This window comes from Plecotus auritus (genome assembly GCF_963455305.1).
Source record: "Plecotus auritus genome assembly, chromosome: 1".
Taxonomy (NCBI): domain Eukaryota; kingdom Metazoa; phylum Chordata; class Mammalia; order Chiroptera; family Vespertilionidae; genus Plecotus; species Plecotus auritus.
The window spans coordinates 150,089,130-150,114,238 of NC_137770.1; the positions used below are offsets into that span (position 1 = coordinate 150,089,130).

Sequence of the window (25,109 nt, forward strand, 5' to 3'; positions counted from 1 at the left end):
AGAACCTCTCATACACAGAACTCAGTATTTCATATAGAGTTAAAGTTTCATAACAAGGACTGGAGGAGGAACAATTTAGCCTTTCAAAGTATGAATCTTTCCAGAATAAAGCAAGTGGGAGGGCAGAGGGAGGACCAAAGGAGGACCCTTTGAAAGGCATTTAGTGAGGCCCTGAGAAAGGAGGCCTCAGCAAGCAGATGGAATTGCCTGCAGTGTCTTCAAACAGAGAACTTTCTGTTGTTAATCCTCACCTGAGGATATTTTTCCCATTGATTGTATTTTGGTTTTTGGGTTGGTTTTTTTTTTTTTTTTATAGAGCATGAAAGGGAGGGATGGAGGGAGGCGAAGAGAGAAACAGAAATATTGATGTGAGAGAGAGAGAGAGACACACACACACACCAATTGGTTGCTTCCCAACACACCCCAACCAGGTGCTGGGGATTGAACCAGCAACCCCGGTATGTACCCTTGTCTAGGAATTGGACACTCTAACCATTGAGCAACACTGCTAGGGCAAGCAGGACTTTTAAAAGAACATCGAATCACATGAACTTTATGTGTATTGCATTAAATTAATGTGCCCTTTTCTGTAGTGCTGTACTTACTTCTGAATGTTTATAGCCGAATCTGTTTCTTTCCATAGACTCACAGGAAATCATCTAGCCCAGTGGTCGGCAAACCGCAGCTTGCGAGCCGCGGTTTGCCGCTCTGTTGACAAATGAGTTTGCCGACCACTGAGCTAGCCCAACCTCCTAGTTGTTTTTTCTTTTTCAGATATGTTTTTATTGATTTTTTAGAGGGAGAAGAAGGGAGAGAGAAACATCAGTGAGAGAGGAACATCATCGATCAGCTGCCTCCTGCACACCCCCACGGGGGATCAAACCCACAACCCGGGCATGTGCCCTGACCTGGAATTGAACCAGGTACCTCTTAGCCCGCAACCCAGGGATGCGCCCTGACCAGAATCGAACCAGTGACCTCTTGGTTCCTGGGTCGATGCTCAGTGAGCCACACCAGCTGGGCCCAACCGCCTTAGTTTTGCAGATAAGTAAAACAAACCCGAGGAGTGAAGTCACTTGCCTGAGGCCACATAACCAGTTGCTACCGGAATCCTGCTTCCTATGCCTGAAATGTGCAAGATACTGGGAAGGGAAAATCCAAAGGGCACGGTTGCCATATCTGGGAACCGAGGCTGAGTGGAGCGGGGAGGAAAGGAAGGATGATGCTGTCTGGAGTGCCGTCTGACACTACCTACCGCTTCCCTCTTCAGACTTCCTGCCCCAGGTTTGATGAAGGGGGCAGCACTACCTAACTGAAAACGTTATCTCTGAGTTGTTTAATACAGCGGATAGTAAGTTACTGAATTTCTCTTTCAGTTTTATCTCATCAGAGAATCTAACAGAACCTAGTGGAGAGGTGCACATTGTACACCTGGCTTTGCTTCTGTGTTACCTGTGGGCAATGCCCACCACATTTAGGCCTCTGTCCACAAGCTGTTTTGACCAGAAATCTGGCAAATTCTGGGTTTTGGTTTTCTTATCCTAAAATGAAATGGCCAGACTAAAAGATTTCAAAACCTGAATATATGACTCCAAGATGGACCTTCGATCAAGTCCCCATTTCCATGCTTTCCCTACATTGAAAAACAGATTCGGGTATACATTATAAAGGGTACTGCTGTCAGTAGCTGTATAGAAATTGCTCCATAAAGGGTTTAGCTGTGGTTTGTTGAAACTCTAAAATTCACTAAGAAACATCCAAATTTTTATGAGTTTACTTGAGCCAAACAGATGACATTTGCCAGGAAACAAAATCTCAACAGATTGAGAAAATGCTCCAGAGAATGGCAGCTTTGTGGTTCATTTTATACATTACAGTCAAAGGAGGAGGCGTAGGGGAGGTTACATGAAATTCATTGGTGGCAGACTAGGGAGGTGGGAGAAAGCAAAGCGGGGAAGTCTCTGAGATGGTATAAAGAGTAAAATGAAGCGACAAATACTCCTTTTATATTGGGGCATATAGAATAGTTAACAGTTTACATTAGTAGCACATAGAGATGGTGTGCAGGGGAACAAGATAACAATGAGGAGTTTCATTGCCCTCTGGTGGGAGATTTTGCCCTGAGGGGTCTGGAAAAAGGAAGCTTACTCAGACATTCCAAAGGTATGTTATTTTAAATGCAAAAGACAATGGACAGGCTCAGTTACGGTAAAGATCGACTTTTGTCTAGGAATGACTACCTACCATGACTCACTTTTAGTTAAGTCAAGCATGTCAAGCTCAAAGGCTAACATGGGCCAAATAAACAAGGTTTAAGTTTATGTGGGCCACAAAAAAAAAAACAAAAGCTTCAATTTTCACAGAAACAGGTTTATTTCGATAGAGACATGCTGAATACAAAGGGCTGAAATTAAATGAGTAATCGTTAACATAAAATAATAGACCATTTTAATAAGAATTAATATTTTTTCTTGAACATTAACTTATCAGACAATGAATAACTGCACAAATTAATAAGCATAATGGAAATGAACCTATTTTTCTTGTTCTCCGAAAGCAAAATATTTCCTGTTGCGCACACCAAAAAAGTCAGTCCAAGACTAATGACATGGCAATCGGCTGCTAACATATTCACTACTAGTATTAGTGGAGAGAAATGGTGCACCTGCATGTAAAGGCGTGTAAGGGAAATGAATGCAACATGATTATAGTAATCAGTCATTAGTGAATGTTGTAGTTCTTTATTAATAATTATGTATAACAGAATATTGTAAAAATTAAGTTACGAAGTTTTTATTAAAATGTTTCTTACATACCGTTATATTGACTGGGCCACAAAAACACTCGTTGTGGGCCGCATTCGGCCTGTGGCCGTGAGTTTGACATGCTTGAGTTAAGTAGTTTTACTTTCAGACCACTCTATGTGGTTACTTTGGGTCTCTGAGTTTGTAAAGCCTGCCTTGCAGGCCTCCCCTGAGCTTGTCAAGTTTAGTAAGCTTTAAATATTTAAATTTAGTCCTAATTGGAAGTTTGAATTTGCTCAGATAATTGATGGGTATGTAAATATATAAATAGCTTAATAAGAAATCCTATAGATTGTGTTCTGATGTAACTTAAAATTGTTTTACCATTGGGTTTTTGTCATTGTGTTTAATGAAAGATTTAAAGTTATGACAGAATATGTTTTATGTGATATCATATTTCACTTGAGAAAAGGTTTTCTAAAACAGATTGCTTACGTGTATAAATATAATGCCACTCTACAAGCATTGCCTAATTTATTTGTAAAGTAGATAGTCATTAAAGCATTGGCTTGGATAAAAGGCCTCTAATACAGAATAACTGGTATTTTAAATGCCTTTTAAACAGATCAAAATAGCAATGGCAACTAAAATAACTCATAAATATTTCAAGCCCAAGTTTTCAATAGTGTACTTTTAGTGGAAGTGAATTAATATTTTGAAGAACTCCTTGAAGAAATTTACCTTTTTTTTTTTTTTAAGTGGTCTCTAATTGAAAATACTGATTTCCTTTTGGTGATCTGCCAAGTAATTAACGTGTGCACAGGGCTGTCTTTGTGACTGAGTCGGTTTCGGGGATTTCCACACACACCTCCCTGTCACATTACAGACAAAAAGTCCTTCCCTTTGGAGGTCTTTTTTTAAAGCAAAGCGCAGTAATTAGATTGGGCATCCCGAGTTTAGAGCCCAGCCTTACCACCCACTGTTCTATGCCCTTAGGCCAGCTCCCAGTAGGACCCTCTCTGAGTCTCAGTTTCTCTATGTGTAAAATGGGGATTTTTCCTACCTTAGAAAGTCGAGGTGAGGATTATGTGTGCAAAGTGCTTAGTGCAGTCCCTGGCAGATAGGAGGCATGGTACTTGGTAATTGGTAGCGATTACTATTTTTTTGGAAACCGTTTCCACAGCCCCACGAAGGTCTCTGTGTGCATGTGATGGAGAATGCCTCTTGCTTCCAGGAAACGGCACCAGGTACGACCTGAGCCCAGTCACAGCTGTCAGCGTGCACTTGCTCAGCAGTGATGGAACGCCGGTGCTGGTGGATGGCCCCATTTATGTCACCGTGCCCCTGGCCACACAGAGCAGTCTGAGGCACAATGCCTATGTCGCAGCATGGCGGTTTGACCAGAAGCTGGGTAAGCAAGACATCTGTGCTGATGACCTGCTAACAGATGACTTCATCATGACTGTTTGGTTTTCCCTTTAGGAGGCTTGTGCGAGTCTCCTCTCCGTGCAGGTGTTGCGTGCTGCTGCTCACGGTGTGTTGCGTGGTTTCTGATGGGTAGCACCTACTCCACCGTGATGTTCAGGCGTGTTCTTTGGAGTATTTTTTTCCTTTTTCTTTCCTTTTTTGCACATTTATGCTAATTTACGTGAAAAGAATCTTTAAGAATCTTTAAAAGTTATTAGAGCTAAAATTGTCTTTCTTAATCTTTATGCTTTGATTCTTTAGAAGGTCATATGATCTTTCTTGGTCATATGTGACTTTCTTTTCCTGTTTTCTGAAAAAGGGAAAACGTTGCCAACAAAGAGAAAATAAAAACTACTATTCCACCACCTAGAGAGAACCACTACTAGTATTTTGGATTCTATTCTTTCGGTCATTTCACTATGCACATAGGTATTAGTTAACTATTGCCATGTAACAAATTGCCCCAAAACCAGCAGCTGTAGACTACAGCAAACACCTGTCACCTCACAGTTTTGGAGGTTCAGGAACACAGGTACCACCTACCTGGTGGTTCTGGCTCAGGGTCCGGCAAGGTTGCAAGCAGGCTGTCAGGCAGGCTCCGCTCATCGCAAGGCTCAGTTGGGCCAGCCAGCCAGCACCTTCCAATCCCACTCACAGGCTGTTGGGCAGGAGCTTCAGTTCTTTCTCAGGGGCGACTCCCTAGGGCTTCTCCCAGCACAGCAGCTTGCTTCTGCCAGACCAAGTGATCCAAGAGAAAAAAATAATAAAGATAAAAAAGCACATGTGGGCAAAATGGAAGTCACAGTCTTTTATAATCTAACTAGATTCATGCAATAGGCCTTCCTTCCCCTGGCTGCCGGCACCGGTTTTCCTCCGGCACCCGGGACCCAGGCCTTCGCTCCGGCCGCCGCCTTCCATCTTCTCTCTGGCCGGAGCCTTCAGTCTTCTCTGCTCTGGCTGGAGTGCCGCTCCTGTAGCTCCCTCTGCCCCTGCCCTCCCCCTCATAGCAGGTGTCCTGCCCCACCCGGCCGCTCCACACCTGCATTTGCAAATTAACCGCCATCTTTGTTGGGTTAATTTGCATACTCACTCCTGATTGGCTGGTGGGCGTCATGGAGGTACAGTCAATTTGCATATTTCTCTTTTATTAGTGTAGATGTCAAAGTGGTATGCCATCACTTATTTCTCTATGCTTTTGGTCACAGAGCCCAACACTGGTGCAGTGTGGGGTGGACTGCACAGGCGGGTGAATACTGAGTGGAAGCCTTATTGGGGCCCTCTTAAGAGGCTGCCTTCCACATGATATATATTTAACAGAAATGAGGTTTTGTGTCATGTGCTGTTCTATATGTGCTTTTAAAAATTATTTGTATGTCAGAAACATCTTTCCATAGCATTAGCTATTATGATGCAGGGTAAATATTAGTGAATGCATAGTTTTCCATCAAATGGAAATGTCATAATTTGGTTGCTCAATCCCATACAATCCAGAAATACATTACTATTCTCACCAATGCTGTGATATATGTATCTTTATAGAAAAATCTTTATGCACAGTCATGATTATTTCCTTAGGATAAAGTTTTAGAAGAAGCAGAACTGCTAGGTTAAAATGTACAAATTCTAAAGCTTTAATACGTATTTCCAAATTTTTCTTCAGGAAGTTTTATAACTGACACTCATAATAATGAGGTGGGAGTAGGTGCTTGTGCTTGAGGTTCTGATGGCACGTTGGTTCCTATACCCCTGTGGTTCCCAAGTCAAGCTTGAAAAGACTAGTTTTCAAATAACCCAATTCAGATAATTGGGAGATTTTTTTATATCGAATTTATTTTCAAAGACACCTAATTCCTTGAGTAGTTACTTCATAGAAATGTATATTTGGAACCAAATGCCCATTGGGCTTCCTGGGTTTTGGGGGGAGGGGTTTTGTTTTGTTTTACTTTCCAAATAATTGCTAACAGACTCCATAATTATTCATGTGAGATGCACCGTTTTACTAGATATACTGAACTTGACATTGTTAGATGGTTTATTGGGCTGCACTCAGTGAGAAGAGCACTTTGTCACTGGCTGGCGTGTGTTATCTACAGCTTAGTGGTTATTTGAGGCATGTGGTCACGGTCAGAACATAGAGATTCCTGGGCCTCCAGGAGAAAGCAGCGTGAGGGGAATGTGACTGAGAGAGTCTCTGAAGAGCAGGGGAATCCTGGCCGGAGGAAAGGAACTGGATAGAAGAATGGAGTGAAAGTAGGGAGGAGAAAGGGGAAAGCTGCCTGTTGTAACCTGAAAACCTGGGTTCTACTACTTGAACCACTATGGGTCCTACTTTGGGCAGATCCCTTGTGCCTGTTTTTTCATTTGTACAAGACTGCATTTGTAGATTCTCACTCCTTGTACGATCTGCCTCTCTCCACTGGCCTTCCCAGTGGGCCCCAGCACCACTGGGTCAGTGCTCTGGACAGCAGCACAGCAGGTGGTTAAGAGCAGGGACCCTGGGGGCACACTGTGTTGGAATCCAGCTCTGCTACCTGCTTGCTGTATTGCCCTGGCCAAGTTACTTAACCTGTCTCTGCCATAGTTTCCTCAACTGTAAAATGGGGATTATGATAGTACCTAATGCTGTTACAAAGAATGCATTAGTCAGAATTCCCCACAGAAACAGTAGTGTGTGTGTGCGTGCGTGTGTGTGTGTGTGTGTGTGTGTGTGTGTGTGTGTGAAGAGAGAGAGAGAGAGGGAGAGAGAAAGAAATTATAAGGAATTGGCTAATGCAGTTGTAGAAGCTGCCAAGTCCAAAATCTGCAGGGTGGGCCAGCAGGCTGAGGATTCAGAGAACAAATGGTGTTGCAGTTTGAGCCCAAAGGTAGTCTGCTGGCAAAATTTCCTCCTCCCTGTGGAAGGTCAAGTCTTTTTTTTTTAAGGCCTTCAACTGATTAGATGAGGCCCACCAGCATTATGAAGAGTTACATGGTTTACCCAGTGTACTGATTTATTTGTTATGTTTTAAGGTGTGGGTGTTTTTTTAAGTTCATTAGAAAACAATCCAAGCATTTTCAGTGTTTTGTTTTGTTTTCAATCTTCACCCAAGGACATGCTTAGAGGGAAGGCGGGAGGAAGAGGGGGTGAGAAGACATCAATCAGCTGCCTTTCATTTGGTCCTCCACTAGGTTCAAACCTGCAACCCAGGTATGTACCCTGACTGGGAATTGAACCAGCAACCCTTTGGTGCATGGACGGTGCTCAACCAACTGAGCCACTCTGGCTGGGCCCCAAGTCTACTGATTTAAAAGTTATTCTCATTTTAAATACCTTCACAGCAACATGCAGACATATTTGAACAGATATCTGGGAACTGGCCTAGCCAAGTTGACACATAAAATCAACCATGCCAAGGAGTAAACAAGTTAATATTTGTAAGAAGCTTAGTATAGTGCCTGGTGTACATAACATGTATGCTGTAAGAGTTTATTAAGTAAACAAAGGTCTCCTCGAGCCTTTCCTATACCGTGCCATCCACACTGCTTTCCCGGATTACCCTGGGCCCAGGTTTCTCCAGGATTGCTCCCCATGTGCTGCCTCCATTTCTCTACACACTTCAGTCCTGCTTCCACTGTCCCGTTCTCCTAAAACAATGTCACTGAGTTCACCAGCAGCTTCGTGATTGGGACATCAGGTGACCTCCTCCCCCTCGCGGATGTCTCCGCAGCATTGGATGGTTTTCCGTCCCCGCAGAGGGCCCTCCTCCCTTGGCTTTCTGTCTCAAATCCCCCTGGATCCTCCTCATCTGCCAGTCCCTGGGCTCTGCCCTGCACCCAGCTCCTAACTTACTTTCTCTGCAGTTGCTGGGGCATCGGACCGCTTCTCACACTCCCACAGCTACCCGTGCACCCACGTCTGATTCTCTGCTCTGGGTGTCTCACTGTCTGTTAGACATCTCTTTCTGGATGTCCTAGAGCAGTGGTCAGCAAACGCATTAGTCAACAGAGTGGCAAACCGCGGCTCGCGAGTTTGCCGACCACTGTCCTAGAGGAAACGCAAATTCTACATGTCTAAAACCGAGACTCGTCAACTCCCCGCACTCCAGCCTCTCATTCTGTTCATCTCTCTTGGTTAAGCGTAACAGAAACCTTGGGCCATCCCCAGAGTGTTCTTTTGCTTCACTTCCCCACAGAGTCACATTGAGGTCGGATCAGTGTTTCTCCCAGTTACCCTCCCCTCCCCTCCTCTCCCCTCCACTCCCCTCCTCTCCTCTGTCCCAGTTCAGATGCTCCCCTCTTTTCTGGCCAATTCCAGCAGTTATCTGACTGCCTTCTGCTTCTCCTTAACTCTATAGGTCTTCTGCGTTGCTGCTTGAGCTGTCTTTCAAAACCACAGACCACTTTCCCACATGAGAATGTCTTAGAGCAACTCTTTGTGAGGCAGTCCTCACTCCCTCGCACGGCACCTAGCTCTTCAGAGCCGGCCCTGCCTGAGTCTCCACCTTATTTCCAGCCACTGTCTTCTACACACCCCCTGTTGCTGCCACACCAGTACCCTTCCCGGGGATGCTAAGGTCTCCCTCATAGCTTGTCACTTTGTGTGAGCAGGATCTCTCCTCTCAAATCCCTTTCTCCATCCCTTGAATAGTAATTTAGGCACATTGTACATATTGTGGTGATACTGGAAGCATATAAGCCTTGCAGTTTCTTAGGTAATATCTTTGCCCTCACTGAGTCTTATCTTTGAACCCTTATAATCAAAAACTATTCCTAGCACATACTAGGTACCCAACTAAAATGCTGAATGATTGAATCAGATGAGGATCATTTAGATGTTTTTAAAGTCAGGATAGTTTAAGATATGACACTGTAACATTTATGTAACGTGTGTGTGTGTGTGTGTGTGTGTGTGTGTGTGTGTGTACTTAAATAACTATATTGATAAAATTTATCTTTACTTGTTTATGTGCGTATATGTTTAACAAAAGGATGATACTTTGAGCTCTTATTTAGAGAGTGTTATTCTGTTTCTTCCTACCACCATAATCCTTTTTTGAAGGACTATGTTTGAATATGGATGAGTAGGACTGGGAGTATAAAAGGTTATGTGCCTAATACAGTTGGCCTTTCAACAACATGGGTTTGAACTGCATGGGTCCACTTATACCCTGATTTTTCCCCCGTAAATATACCATTGGCCCACCACATATTCAACCAGCCACAGGTCGAAAACAGTATTTTCAGTCTATGGTTGGGAATCTACGAATGCAGAGGGCTCCTGTAGGCATTGTTCTGCACCATTTTATATAAGGGACTTGAGTTCTGAGGACTTTTGTAACCATGGGGGCATCCTGGAACCAATCCCCCTGCAGACCCAAAGGACAACTAACTTGCAGGAGAGATGAAAGTTATACAAGTGCCCTGGTTGGTGTGGCTCAGTTGGTTGAGCATTGTCCCGTGCACCAAAAGGGTGCTGGTTTGATTCCCGGTCGGAGCACATGACCAGGTTGCGGGTTCAGTTCCCAGTTGGGATGCATATGGGAGGCAGCCTATGGATGTCTCTCTCACATCGATGATATCTCTATCTCTTTCTCCCACCCCTTCCTCTCTCTTTAAAAAAATCAAAGCATATTTTTAAAAGTTATACAAGCATTTTTTTATTGCACAGGGGATCAGGGTCCCTTACCCCTGCATTGTTCCAGGGTCAACTATACAATGAAGTTTTCTCTAGAGATTTATACACATACATGTCATAAAAATATGGCACAGGTCTATAGAAGCACCATCCTTGCTCACATTAGTTTTGTATACAGCTCACAAATAACACAAGTTTATTTTTAAAAAATGTTATATGTGTGGCAGGCTGAATAATGGCCTCTCCGATATCTCTGCATCGTCGTCCTTGGGACCCTGTGAACATTACATTGAGAAGGGACTGTGCAGTGTGATTAAGTGATTAAGGCTTGGGGTGAGGACATTCTCCTGGATTATGCAGGTGGGCCCACTGTGATCACAGTGGTCCTTCTGATGGACGCGGGGGGGTGGAGGGTCAGAATCAGGGGAGATGGCATTGTGATGTGACGATAAAATGGCAGTGACGCAGAAACTGGAGTGGTGCACTTTGAAAATGGAGAAAGTGGCCACAATTTCAGGGAATAGGCAGCCACGACACGCTGAAAAAGGCAAGGAACCAGGTTCTCGCTCACAGCCTCTGGAAGGAGCTGGACTTCTGACCTCGGATTTATAAGAGAATTAATTTGTGGTAATTTATTACAGCAACAATAGAAAACTAACACCAAGTAAAAATCAGCGAAGCCTCTGAAGTGACCTGAGTTAGCATTTCCTCTCTGGAAGTAATCCCCATGGCATTGAGCCTTTTTTCATTGGGAATCTTCATTGTGTAGTTGATCTGTTTCCATTTAAATGGTCTTTTTGACTTAGCATCTACTTCAAAAATTATAACTGCCAAATTTCTGGCTATAACAGATGGTATGGAAAGAAAAAGCCAATGTTTGGATAGTCATTCAAAAATAATCAAATGCTTTAAAATGTGTTTTCTGAAAACTTTAAGATTGGATGGACATTTCAAAGAAACCATATGTTCATTAACTTACTAAATTCAATAGAAGCCTACATATTTCATAAGGCTTTTTTTTTAACTATTATTACATTTAATCAATGATATTATTTAAGTATAATAATTAAATTATTTCAGTTAAATAAAAAGTTCCAAGGTGATATTATCAGATTAGGAAAAAAATAGGAATACATCTTCTGCATATAACACTAATGATTAGCTGCTACTTATGATTCATTCAAGTATGCTAATCACTTCAAACCAATTTAACACTTTAAATTATCTACTTTTGAGGTAAGTGTAAGTCATTACAATTCCAAAGTGCTTAACAGCCAGATATAGCAATTTGTGAATCCATTAAAATGTTTTCAGCTAAATAAGTATCAGCGCCTAGCTGGTTTGGCTCAGTGGATAGAGCATCAGCCGGTAGACTGAAGGGTCCCAGGTTCGATTCCGGCCAAGGGCACATGCCCGGGGTTGCCACCTCTATCCCCAGTAGGGGGCATGCAGAAGGCAGCCAGTCAATGATTCTCTTTCGTCATTGATGTTTATATCTCTCCCCTCTCCCTTCCTCTCTGAACTCAATAAAAATATATTTTTTTAAAAAAATAAGTATCAGCAAACTGTGGCCCAAGAGCTAAGAGTGGTTTTTACATTTTTAAATGGTGGAAGAAAGAATCCAAAGAAAAATAGTATCTCATGACACATGAAAATTATATAAAATTCAAATGTAAGCTTACCTAAATAAAGTTTTATTGGGTGCTATGAACTGAATTTTGTATCCCCCCCCCAAAAAAAAAAATTCATATGTTGAAACCTAACTCCCAATGTGGGACCTTTGGGGGTGATTAAGTCGTGAGGTTACGGCTGCCATGAATGGGATTAGTGCCCTCATAAAAGGGACCCCAGAGAGATGATTCCTGGCTCCTTTCGCCATGAGGACGCAGGGAGAAGGTTTCTATCTTTCATCCATGAACCAAGGAGTAGGTCCTCGCCAGACAAGAAATCTGATAGCACCTTGACCTTAGACTTCCAGCCTCCAGAACTGTGAGAAATGAATTTCTGTTGTTTATAAGCCAGTCGATAGTACTTTTTAATAGCAGCCTGAGCAGACTAAGACCTTGGAACACAACCATGCCCATTCGTTTGTGTATGGGCTATATGAGTGCTTTCTCACTACATCCATGGAGTTGAGCGGTTGTGACAGACTATATGTCCCCACAAACTGAAAATACTTACTATCTGGCCTATTACAGAAAATTTTGTGATCCCTGATCTAAAATACATTCAACAGGGAAACTCTTACCATTCTAGTATACAAATGCAAATATACTCTGCACTCTGTAGGGCTAAACTGGGTCCCTGATTCAGTCATAGTTCCTACTTTATTATCCAGGTAACCCTCCAGCATTTTGCTGGGAGTGATTAATGATGCTCAGAGTGATAACACCTTCTTTATAGGGCAAGATTTCAAACTCTATAAAGATGAAATTCGTTTTTAGTTCCCTGGGACTTCTGTTTGAAAAATAAATTCATATTTAAACACTAACTCAAATACTTCAATTCATGATTGCTAGATAAATGAACATTTACTCTTTTTTTTTTTTTAAATCCTCACTTGATATTTTTTCCATTGCTTTTTAGAAAGAGTGGAAAGGAGGGGGAGAGAGAGAGAGAAAAAAAAAAAAAAAAAACATCAATGTGAAAAACGCACATTGATTGGCTGCCTCCCTCACAAGCCCTTCCAGGGCCAGGGATCAAACCTGGAACCCAGGTACATGCCCTTGACTGGGAATCAAACCTGAGACCCTTTGTTTTGTTTGGTGCTTAGGGCGACGCTGTAACCACTGAGAAACACCAGCCGGACTGAACATTTACTCTTAGAAGAGAGGCTTAGGGGTGCTCCGTTCCAGACACCCTTTAGCATAGAGTCAATATTTGACATTACCGTTGATGTGGTTGTCTTTTTTTTTTTTTTTTAATGGCTACAGTTGTCTTTTAATTTTTTCTTTTGCAAAAAGCAGAGAATTTCCCATTATAAAATTTAGCATCTCCATATTTCAACCCCCATGTTTATTGGAGGGTGACCTATTAGATTAACACTATCTTAGAACATAAAGCTGGGTTCTGTCTAGTATAGTACAACAATATGAATTAGCTAATTGTTATGTGTACCGCTAGGAAAAATGATTTTTTTAAGCGCAACTTGCTTACACTAGAATTGAAACTTTGGCTGCATTTACATGCAGTACTGAAACAATCGTGTTAAAATGGCACTTGATTTATAGTGCAAGGTTCTAAGTCAGCTGTGGGCAAACTACAGCCCGCGGGCTGGATCCGGCTGTTCTATCCGGTTCTCTTGCTCTCCCCTCCGCTCCTTTACTTTGAATTTATATTAGTTCACGCAAACACTCCATCCATGCTTTTGTTCCGGCCCTCCAGTCCAGTTTAAGAACCCATTGTGGCCCTCGAGTCAAAAAGTTTGCCCACCCCTGGTCTAAGTCTTTTCCTTTGAGGCATTAGCCGATGTCTTTAATTTATCATCTTCTACTGGTAGTCTCTCCTTTGGAAAGTGGTACAATGCCAGTGCCTGTGTCCATGGTTTCAAGATGTGTCTGAGGGGCTGGGACATACACACCTTCTAACCAATACTATGCAGAGGACCAGATTGGCCCAAATGAAGTTCTGTTGGTCATGGTGAACGCATCATAGCTGAGGCGTTCTGGGCAGTAAGAGGTGATGTTTCAGCTTGCTTTCCTAAGCATTTACTCTCTCGCCTGCAACTGGGACAGCAGATGGCTGTCCGAGTTGTCACACTGTGATCTGACTTGTTGCCCTGGGGAATGGTCCCTTATGTACAAGCAAATCAGGTCAGTGGTTCGAATTTAAAGTGACCAGCAGACATTGAGTGGCAGAGAAATCAAGAATTACAATTATTTATGTGACAAGTTTCTGCCATTTAACGCTAATGTATTTGAATACTCTAATTCTAATGAGATGACAGAAATCAAAGCGTGTTCTAAGTGAAGTTGCACTGTAGAAACCAGTTTTAACTGCCTTCCTGAAACACAGCCTGCAGAGTGTGTGTGGGTTGCTATAGAAATGGTGGTTACTGAACCAGCGTCTTATCACATATGGCGCATATGTATCAGGCACTAGGGATACCCACTCATAATTGGCCTGTCGTGGATTTGTCTCTGCTTCAGATGGTGGATATTACTGCTGATGCTGGGCTCATTGAACTAGTCCTTTTAGGTAAGTATTGGCCAGCCTGCCCTTGGAGGTGGAGCTTGAGTTAAACTATATATCTAAGATTTTGTTCCACTTTATTGTTTTTTTGTGGGGAGGAAGGGGTAGAAGTTCTTAAAGCACTAAATTATGTTTTTAACTTTAAGAAAATTATTGCTGGCTTATCTTTTTCTCTATATATCATGAGCCATGTGTCCAGATGGAAGGGGACAGACACACTACAATACTGAGATGCAGTGATTGAGTGACAAGGATGAACTGTGTTATATTGGGTGGGCAAAAGTTAGAACAAAAGAAGGGAGTTCATTTCTGTAATATTAAGTATGTATTTACATGTGTGATATTAATTTTAGAACCAGATGCATCATCTTTAATTTTTTCAAAAAGAAGAGACTTGACAGGTAAGGGTATTAACAAAGAAGGAAGCAGACTTGCCTAAGTATAATGTAATGTCAATGCAGCCGTAAGAAGGATGGTCTGAAGTAGGTCTTCTTGCAGTGAAGGCTATGTCTTAGAAACAAAGAAATCACTCGCATGAAAAGTCTCTACTTTTTCCCAGATATGAAAATTGCCCATAAAAGCGAATCAGGCTCCTAATAGATATGTAGGAGGGGAAAAGGTAATTGACATGCAGAGAAAACTGATTGAAGTGATATAACAGAAAAGAACACAGAAGGCATAGGACTTAATTGGGGTGTAAATGATGACAATCCAGTGAAAACATCAGCTTGCCTGAGATCTTGGCTGTCAGGTGGCCACAAATTGTGATTTATTTTTGAGACACAGATTGTATCTTTTTGCCACAACAATGGACCATTAGCATCACAGTTGCGGCGTTCCACCCCTGTTGTCCAAGAAGAGTGGAGGGAGGTGGGGAACACACGAGCTGCCCGTGGGAAGGATGAATGCAGAATGATCTCAGAACATGGACATTTGTTTTTCGATGTTGCTTAGCAACTCAGAAAATAATCTTGTAATGTCAGTCCATTCCTAAGAATTGTCAAGCCTTTCGTGTTTGTAGCTGCACCCCATCACCACCACCACATGAGAATTTATAGAGAATAAACCATCACATTTGCTATATTATAGTTGTGGTTCAGGGCCCTTTTTGTTTTGAAACCCTGTTTGACATATAGCACTGTGTAATTTCAGGGTGTACAGCACAATGATTGGACTTAATGTATTGTGAAATGATTAACACAGTGGCTTTACTTAACATCCATCATCTCATATAGATACAAAAAAAAAGAAGAAGAAAAAAATTTTTCTTGTGATAAAAACACTTAGGACCTTCTCTTTTTTCTTCTTCTTTATTTATATTGTTGACACTATTACAAATACCCCATTTCCCCCCCTTTGCCCACCTCCACCCAGTCCCCCCCCTTCCCTCTGGACATCACCACACTGTTGTCTGTGTCTAGGGGCTATGCATATGTGTTCTTTGGCTAAGGACTTAACAATGTTCATATACCGTGCAGCTGTGTTAACTAGAGTCATCATGCTGTACATTACATCCTAGTACTTACTTACCTTAAAACTGGAAGTTTGTTTCTTTTGACCACTTTGCTCCATTCCCATTCCCCCCACCCTCTCAATACAGAATTTAAAACCATCAGATACTTGTGTTGCCTTATTTGCACTTATGAATAGACTATTTGATGGAATTAGGACTAATGAGAACTGAACAGAGATAGGTCATACATGAAGGACAGAGCCCCACCATATTAACAAAAAACAAAAAGTACGTTAAAAGAGGAAAATGTCATGGTAAGTTCACCTATAGAAAAGTGGTAAGAAAATGGAATCATGGGTACACCAAGCTCAAAAGAAACCTCACCTGGCCATCCATGTCCATGTTTATGTTACAGGCGACAAGTTCCCTTCAGTAACATGTCATCAGGTACTACAGTATATGGATGTTTCTAATTTGAATTTTATTTTGCAACTTTACAGCCTGTTTCTGTTTTTTTACAAGTTTGTTTTGGTTTTATACTTTTATATGAACTATAAGCTCTTTTATATTAGGACATATTTAACACATTATGATTTTTTTAATATTTTTTATTGATTTCAGAGAGGGAGAGATGATAGAAGCTCTCTTTCATGCCCCTGACTAGAGATTGAACTGTGACCTCCTGGTTCATAGGTCAGCGTTCAACCACTGAGCCACGCCAGCCCTGGCACATTACGGTTTTTTAAATAAGGTCAACACATTGTATGGCAATATTTTTTTTCTTTTAAAACTAGTCTTGTATGTTAATCAGGTCTAGAAATCATTGGTATGAAAGATAGTCCTGGCCTGATACCTCCTTTAGGTCACGTTTCATCAACACTTAAGATTTAATCTTGCAAAAATATACATCACAGAAGTATTTTGGAATAAAATTTTACCTCTTAGTAGCTCTGCTATCTGGACAGGAACAAGGGGACGCCCATCTAAGCCCCCCACTTTAGAGGGCCTCGTGCTGGTCCTCATCTAGCTGCACCCTTTCCCCGTGGGATAAAATGTCCACTGAGCCGAAGGGATGTGGCCGCCTGGAAGCTGAGCTTCCCCTTTCAGAGCATCCTCCTGGTACCCAAGACACCAGAATTCCCTGGCTTCCAGGCTCTCTCCCAGGTCCATCTTCCAAGGGCAGGCTTGTCTGCTCATATACACATGCCGTGTGCACACCCCAGGCCAGAGACATTGGGAAGGGGTGGCTGTTGGCTGGGAAGTTAGCTTGGACATGTGAGAAGGGGATAGGTCACAAGCTAACTCCCCTTTCACATGCACTCGAGGAATCTAAGAATTCTACACTGGACCCTGCCCTTTAAGTTACTGTAAGTTTATGGTGGGAGGAGGAGACACATTTACTTAGCAGTGTGATCCCTTGGTTTATAAGTTAAATATGTTTATATTGTATGTGGCCCTTCGTGTGTACTCTTGTCTTGAGTTCCGCCAATATGAGGGGAGGGTCTATCCTTGGGCAAATCAGTGACTTCTCTGCCCCTCATGTTTCTAGCCTCAGAAACAAGACATAGAATACCTACCTTTCAAGGATGTGTAAGACTGCACTCAGCACATTGCCAGGCATGTTTAAGTTCTTAATATCTTGCTTCTTTCTGCCTCCTCCCTTGAATCACCCCTTCCCATGGATCACACACAGGCACATGTATGCACAGAGCACACACATTACACACCCACCCTGCACAGAGAGCTTCATGCTAGGTTTCCGCACAAGCATCCTTGCTTGCTCTGTAATACATCACATGGATATGTAGTATGTGGTGACCCAGCCATTTCAAATGTGCAGTTTGAAGTGTGTCTGAATTGAAGGGAATGTGGATGGAGTCATTGGGCGGGGGAAACCATTTTTTTTCCCAACTCATTCGCAGCTGAGCTTATCCATTAGCAAAACAGGTATTACTATCAAACAACAGTTCTCATCACTGTTTGCAACACAGCCTGGGAAGCAGGGGACACGGTCTTTGTGAATGAGAAAGACGCTGAAGCTCAGCCCAGTGAGGTGCTTGCTTGCACACACGGATCAGAATGCAGGGAGTGAAGAAGGGGAGGCGCAAACCAGGTTTTTCCTTCAGAATTCAACTCCCCTTCCTTCTCTAGTAGGTCAGGTGTTTGTGCATTCCTGCCTCTGTGCCAAGACTTAAGGTGACTTACTAGAATAATGGACTAAATCTGGGAGCACTAAACAACAACCCATTCCCAGATGTGTTCCATTTGGCCCACGTGGTTGATTTGGGCACATTTTTGTTTGTTGTATTTTAATTTCCTGCCAACATTTAGAAGTTGAAAGATTTGCCATGGACTACTATTCAGCAAATATTTCCTGAATATCCTCTCTGTGTCCAACATGTCTCTGTTCTAGGCTCTTGGGATAAAGCAGTGATAAAATGAGTCAGGGAAGGTCCCTGTAATTATGAAGCTTTTGTTCTAAATGGAGACAGGGGAACAGTTTACTTTAGATGCATGAATACCGTGAGGCAATGAAGCAGAGTGATGTCAGAGGGAACGCCTGGATGGGCAGACCCTTGGGAGAGGTGACTGGAGCTGAGATCCTAAAGTAGGAGCCTAACACAGAAATGTCTTGGGGGCAGAATGTTCTCGGAGGGGGGGGGCGGGGGGCGGGGAACATGTCAACACAAAGGTGTTAAGGTTAGAACCAGTCTGGCCACACACCACACAGCCAGTTCACTAAGCAGCCCTGCCCCTTAGGGCACAACAGCATCTGGAGGTGCAGTAAGTCCTCACTTAACATCGTCCTCAGTAGGTTCTTGGAAACTGTAACTTTAAGCGAATGGACGGATAGCAACCAATTGTACCATCGGCCTGTTGACATGAACAAGAGTTAAGTTCTCAACACATCTATCTCATCATCAACAAAATGACATCATTGGAGGACCTGCTATATCTGGTTTGCCAACTCCTGGCCTGTTGTCTGACAAGTGACTAGATTATTTCTTAAATATATTAGAAATATTTCTGAAGTTGCTTCAAGCACTGGTTGCCCAGTTGATACACCAGGGCAACATGGTGAGAAATGTCCTTAGGGTTTTCTGAAAGAATCACCACACCCACAAAAGTGCAAATAAATGAAAGCGTTGCTGCTCGAAGTGTGGTCTGCTGATGGGGAGTCACTTAGAACTGCAGAATCTCCTGCTCTACTCCAGACCCCCTGAATGCTTTCTTTTTCTTTTTTTGGTGTTTTTTTTTAATTGTTGTTGGTTTGTTTTTGTTTTTTTAGAGAGAGAAAGTGGGACAGAGAGAGGGGGAAGGACGGAGGGAGGGAGAAAGAGAGAAACATCAATTAGTTGCCTCCCATGTGCACCGTGACCAGGGATCGAATGGCAACCTAGGTATGTGCCCTGAACCCGCAATTAAACCCCAAACCTTTTGGTGTACTGGACGACACTCCCAACCAACTGATCCACACCGGCCAGAGTGACAATCTGCATTTTAACCAGATTGCCGTTGTAACCAAAGCACTGGTTTAGAGCATCTTATCACATTTGTTCAGATGTCTGTAATTTCTCTTTTGCACTGGCCCTGTTTCCTTTTTCAATCCTCACCTGGAGATATTTTTTCAATTGATTTTTTTAGAGAGAGTGGAAGGGGGGGGGATAGAGAGAGAGAGAGAGAATCGTCGATGTGAGAAAGACACATGAATTGGTTGCCTCCTGCACACACCTGATGGGGGTGGGGATCAAGTCTGCAACTGAGATACCTGCCCTTGACATGGAATCGAACCAGCAACCTTTGGTCCAAGGGCCGACGCTCTAACTATGGAGCAACCAGCTAGAGCACACTCTCCCTCATTTTGAGCAAGTTTTTAAATGCTGGGGATCAGTGGCTGTGCCTCCTGGAATCCTGTTCTGCTAACACCAGTGGTCGGCAAACTCATTAGTCAACAGAGCCAAATATCAACAGTACAACAATTGAATTTTCTTGTGAGAGCCAAATTTTTTAAACTTCTTCTAACACCACTTCTTCAAAATAGACTTGCCCAGGCCGTGGTATTTTGTGGAAGAGCCACACTCAAGGGGCCAAAGAGCCGCATGTGGCTCGTGAGCCGCAGTTTGCCGACCACAGTGCTAACCCATTTGATACTTTCTGAGGTTGAATTACAAGATGAATATTGGATTTACTGGGTAATGAACAAAATTTCTCTCCATATGGGCCTATTAGCCCTGTAGTCTGATGAACTACTTTCTTGAATATTTATATATACCTACTATAAATTCAGAATGCTCTCACTAAATTTTATTAATGCTATTATGTATTCTACTACTTCTGGCTACCTATTTAAGGCACAAGCTTTCTATAACTCTGCCAGAATCTTTATGGTTTCTCATTACTGCTCTCTCCTAAAACTTGTTTCAGTAAGTCTTCTGATAACTCAGCTAAAGCTTAAGGGGGGGTGGGGGGGAGGGAAGATTTAGTTGCTTATTACATTTATTTTGTAAGAATCTGTTTTTAAAAATTATCCTAAAAATACCAGGGAACATGTTGTAGCTGAATACAGATTCCTTTCTTGTTTTAATGTCTTAAGAATTCAACGTATCTGTGATTTTTATGCTTTGAACAGAAGGATGTTGGTTATATAGCAAGTTGCCCTTAGTGTTATTCTTGTTTAAACCAGTCCTAAAATGTACCTGCCCGAAGCTATAAGAATCCAGCTATCTGTATATAACTTTTACTCTTCAGTTTGATTGCTTTCAACAAGAAAGATTAGATAATTGACCACCAGGTAAATGCTTTGCTATGTAATTAACAAGGAATGTTTCTTCCTCACAGATTTCATGGGAAAATAATTCTAAAGAAGGAAATATAGCCACTCAAAAACATAGACTTTAATTTGGAAAAAAAGAAGGCTACTCCACAATATCATAAATGTAGAAAGTGACACCATTTCTGCTACGCTGATGAAGGGGATGGATTCTTATATTCTGATTTTAGTGAGAGATCTTGTCCCAGTTTTGTTAAGGCAACATAAAATAGACTTAGACCTTGCTATTCTATATGTACATCTGGTAGAAAAATATGATAGAGGTTATAGCTTAAGATAATACAGATGAAAGCCAGAAAAGTAAGGCATCTGGTTTCTAGAGGAATTCTGCATATTCAGGGATCTGGAGCAGCCCTGTTACTAAAATTAGCAATAATGATAATAATAATAATAATAATAATAATAATAAAAGGGCAATATGCTAATTAGATCGGATGTCCTTCCGGACAAAGTCACGGTGGCAGGGGCTGAGGCAGAGGTGGTTAGGGGCGATCAGGCCAACAGAGGAGAGCAGTTAGGGGCGATCAGGCAGGCAGGCAGGTGAGCAGTTAGGAGCTAGTGGTCCCAGATTATAAGAGGGATCCCAGATTGGAGAGGGTGCAGGCAGGTTGAGGGACCCCCCCCCCCACGCCTGTGCATGAATTTCATGCACCAGCCTCTCTAGTCCTATATAATAAATGGCTAATATGCAAATAGTCCCCTTGACCAGGAGTTCAACTGGGAGTTCAACCAGGAGGGAGGGCCAGCTGGCCAACCGCCCACAGCCCCTGGCCCTGGCTGTCCCCACCCTTGATCGGCCCCTCACCCAAATCGGGGTGGGCCAGCCAGCCAACTGCCCGCGGCCCCTTCCTCCAGCTGACCAATCAGCCCCCACCCACGCACGAATTTGTGCCCCGGACCTCTAGTAACAATAAAATATGGATGAGAGGTGCATACCTCTTAAGAGTATTCCTCAAACCAGCTAATGCCCACGTCATGCTGATTACTCAGCAGTAGTCACCACAGCCCAAGGGTTACTGGCCATCATCAGCAGCTGAGAGGCAAGGCAACCATAGGTTCTACTGTCAGAGTTCATGCCTGTGTCACGCATGTATGTCTCACCTCTCTCCATAAATGTTGCCAAATAGTTCGCAGTGATATTTACATGAAGGAGTAAAAATGGCTATATTTCAGTGTGAATATTCACCTTTTGATCCATGTAACTTCTTTGAGATGGGTTTTCTGAGTGGGTGTGGAATTTCTTCATGTGTCCCAGCTTACAGATCTAGTAGAACTCACTGCAGCCTCTTTGAGGAAAAGCATATCAGCTGGAGATTGTTAGCTGCAGGAAGTAGAACACCCAGCTGCAGCGCTTAGACCATGAGCATGTTCATTTTCTGCCTGGCAAAAGAGATGTGAAGCCAAAGGCGCTAGGACCGCTCCCTTCCCTCACGACATCACCAAGGACCTTCAGTTCCTCTGCTGTGCCATCCTGGGCAGCTCCTCAGTTCACACAGCCAGAAAATGGCAAAGTTGGAATTCACATGCAGGATTATCTTATGTTGGGGAAGTCAGCCATGTGGCCAGTTTTATGCTGGACTATTTTTTTTTTACCTTCCAAGAGTTCTGAGGTCCCACATGGTAACAAATCTCAATGTAAGCAGTAACTTGGTCCCTGTGCATTGGCTATTGTGCAAGGTGCCAACTTCCATTGTGACGTGGTAAAGTGTGGATTTGCACTTACAGTTTCCTTTTCATAGTCGCTCCTGCTCCTAATGTCAGGTGTCTCTGCTTGTTACCAAGCACTGAGATGAGGTAGCCTGGCTTTATGCTAGCAGGGCTTCCAGACAGGGAAAGCCAGGGAATCAGAGCCCTATCAGTGGTATTCACATTAGACATTGCATTTGGGGCCCTTTTTCATATTTTAGAGTTCTTTTCCCTTTTGATGGCCATTTTGAATTCATTTTTCTTTATATTTTGCAAATAAAAACTGATTTTATTATTGCTTGGGAACCAAGCAAGACAGCAGCACCCTGGAGATGGCTCCTCAGGTCTTATAGACCAGCAAATGCTGTATTTTTTCTGCCTGTTAATTATTGTGTGCAGTAATCATTGTAGTTCAATGTAACTTCCAAGTTAAGAACTCATGGTGTTTTATACACAATGATCTTTGCCAAATACGTACATACCTAACTCAATTTCAAAAGATGGGGACAATTTTTCAACCAAGTATTTATTCTCGAAAATATCTCTAAATCTTTCCGTTGTGTAAGGTTTCACTCTAGAGAATGATAACACCAAACTTGGATTCAGAATACCACTTTTCCATATCTGGTTTTGTCCCCCAGTCCCACACACACACACTGCCTGCGGACATTCTTCTAGAGGTGGTTTAATGAGGTGCTTTACTGCTAGTTCCCAGTAGCAGACCGCGCTGGGTGGGACTCCGGGTTGTCGGTGATGAGGGAGCAGAGCTGATAATAGACACACTGGTGACAGCACAGAGGGGGAGGGAAGAAGAAAGGGAAAAAGGAGTGGGGGGGAAACAAACGTGGGCATGGGTGGGGGTATTAAGTGTAGAAGCAAACAAGTCTATGTTCCTCAGTAGGGACCTGAGGACAGCAATATTTTAGAGCCTAGCATTGTAGTTCATCATAATCATGACCCTGAGTTATCATGAAAAATCAAAATTATATTCTATCCTATAAGGCAGGGGTGAATGATACGTTCTAGAATTATATAAAACTGCTTTTTCAAATTTTGGCAAATAAGACCCAAGTTGTACAGAAGAATAACACTCCAGTCACGCTCAGGGGGTGTCTCCACCTTCATGCAGAGAAGCTTATCTTTGGTCTGTTTGATATAAATCTCTGCTAGCCCTATCCAGCTTGGCTCAGTGGATAGAGCAACAGCCTGCAGACTGAAGGGTCCCCAATTCTATTCCGGTAAAGGGCACATGCCTGGTTGCAGGCTCAATCCCCAGTAGGGGACATGAAGGAGGCAGCCAATCAATGATTCTCTCTCATCATTGATGTTTCCATCTCTCCCTCTCCCTTCCTCTCTGAAATCAATAAAAATATATTTCAGGGGGGAAATTTTCTGCTTAGGGACACACTAAAAAGCAGCAGCATTAGAAAGTTCAGATGCTTTTTAAACTATTTGAAAGCCACCATCCTAGAAATTTCTGTAATGCAGAGTTTCATTCCTTGATGATGCCAAGAGATTGCTATATAACCTTCACACATGCAGTTCCAGTAATAGACATGCCAACAGCCTTGCACAGAGCAGAGAGGCACTTGTTGTGGCCACCAGCCTGCTCCCAACTGACCCACTGAACAGTTGACCACCCCTGCTCTGCAGGAGCAGCTGTGCATGAAGAAGGTGGCAGCCAGGCCGGGCATGAGGAGGCACAGGGTTCTGCCTGCACATCTTCACCAGGTGACCCGCCTGGACACTCAACTTGTGCCCAGGAAGAGGACCCTGGCTGAGTCAGTAGCGAGCCCTCAGAAGGGAGTGGTGGGAAGAGGCTGGGAGGGACTAGCTCGGAGCAGGGAGGAGAAGCACAGGAGCGAAGTGAACGGAGGAAGCAGCTGCTGGGCTGTTGTGTCTGGACCACAGAGGAGACACTCACTCAGGACAGCCCTTGGGCAGTTGTTCGGACCAAGGAGCATCCCGTGGCTGCCCCATCCAGCCGACGGGGCGGGCAAACAAGGAGAACAGAGGAGGCCTCGCAGCTGGAGCTTTCCTTGGTCCCTCTCCTGCTCTGAACTGTGCCTGAGGCCCCCAAGGGGATGAGAGGGTTCTCACTTAGCACCCTGGCCAAAGGTCCAGCAGTCACATAACGTCATCGAACCAAAGAGACTGTGTGGAGGCCTGTGCCCTGCTGCCCATAGCAGCAGGGAAGGTTCTAGCAGGAGTCCCCAGCCTGAGTACAGGGAGCTCCTCTGATGCAGGGAAAGCGTCCTCTTCCTGCAGCGTCAGGAAAAGCGTGTTTCTAGTTCGCAATTCATTCGCTCATTTCCCTGTAGCTTATCTCTCCCTACAAACAGAACACTTGGAAATGGCTTTTGCCAATAAAGCATGATCGTTGAATCCCAAAACAGTGTTTGTTACCCTCTATTTCCTGGATATGGGTACATTTTACAGAAAACGTGGGCCCGGAGCAATGCCTTTTTCTCAGCTGACTCTGCTCCCTTTCGTTGGAAAGGGCAGTGTCTCGACCTGAACCTCAATTTCGTCAGGAGGTCTTTTCTGCTGGCCACCCCCAGCTTTTCTAAGAAGGTCTCCTGGTGTTACTGTGAGGTTGCAAGGCTGGCTTCCGCTCTCTGTTAAGTACTGCTGAGCTCCTACACCAAGGGCATGTCTGTGTGCTGAGGAGAAGACCCGCCCACTCTTGCAGAGTGGACAGTGGGTGACATGTTTCTGGAAAATCAGTGGTGCTGGGACACATGCCCTAGGAGTGCCCAGATGTGGGAGTTCTTGAGTGCTGGAGAACTTGGGGAAAAACTCATGGCATGACTTGAGTCTTGAAAGATAGGTAGGTTTTTGGGAGAGAGACTCTGAGGTTGAAGCAACAGTTGTTTGCCAAGTCACAGACTTGGCATGATGAGGAGGGACCTGGAAGAACTAAGGGGATTTAGGAGGGGCGGTGGGGGTGGGTGGGTAAGAAAAGCTGTGACCAGCCCTGGCCACTTTGGCTCAGTGGATAGAGCGTCGGCCTGTGGACTTAAGGGTCCCAGGTTCGATTCCGGTCAGAGGCGTGTGCCTTGGTTGCAGGCACATCCCCAATGGGGGATGTGCGGGAGGCAGCTGATAGATGTTTCTCTCTCA

The 25,109-nt window shown here is 43.5% G+C and overlaps 1 protein-coding gene across 5 annotated transcripts in view; it reads left to right on the forward strand.

Moving 5' to 3' along the window:
- The window catches only part of FAM171A1 (family with sequence similarity 171 member A1), a 133,326-nt gene that overhangs the window by 98,078 nt on the left and 10,139 nt on the right, over window positions 1-25,109 (forward strand). For 2 of the 5 annotated variants that reach the window (XM_080650353.1, XM_080650357.1), the window contains exon 5: window positions 3,979-4,155. The exons of 1 other annotated variant lie outside the window; for it this stretch is intronic. In XM_080650353.1, the coding sequence (XP_080506479.1) occupies window positions 3,979-4,155 (177 nt within the window). Of the gene's footprint in view, window positions 1-3,927; window positions 4,156-25,109 lie in introns of all 5 variants that reach the window. 2 more of the 5 variants (XM_080650355.1, XM_080650356.1) reach the window with 1 other exon arrangement.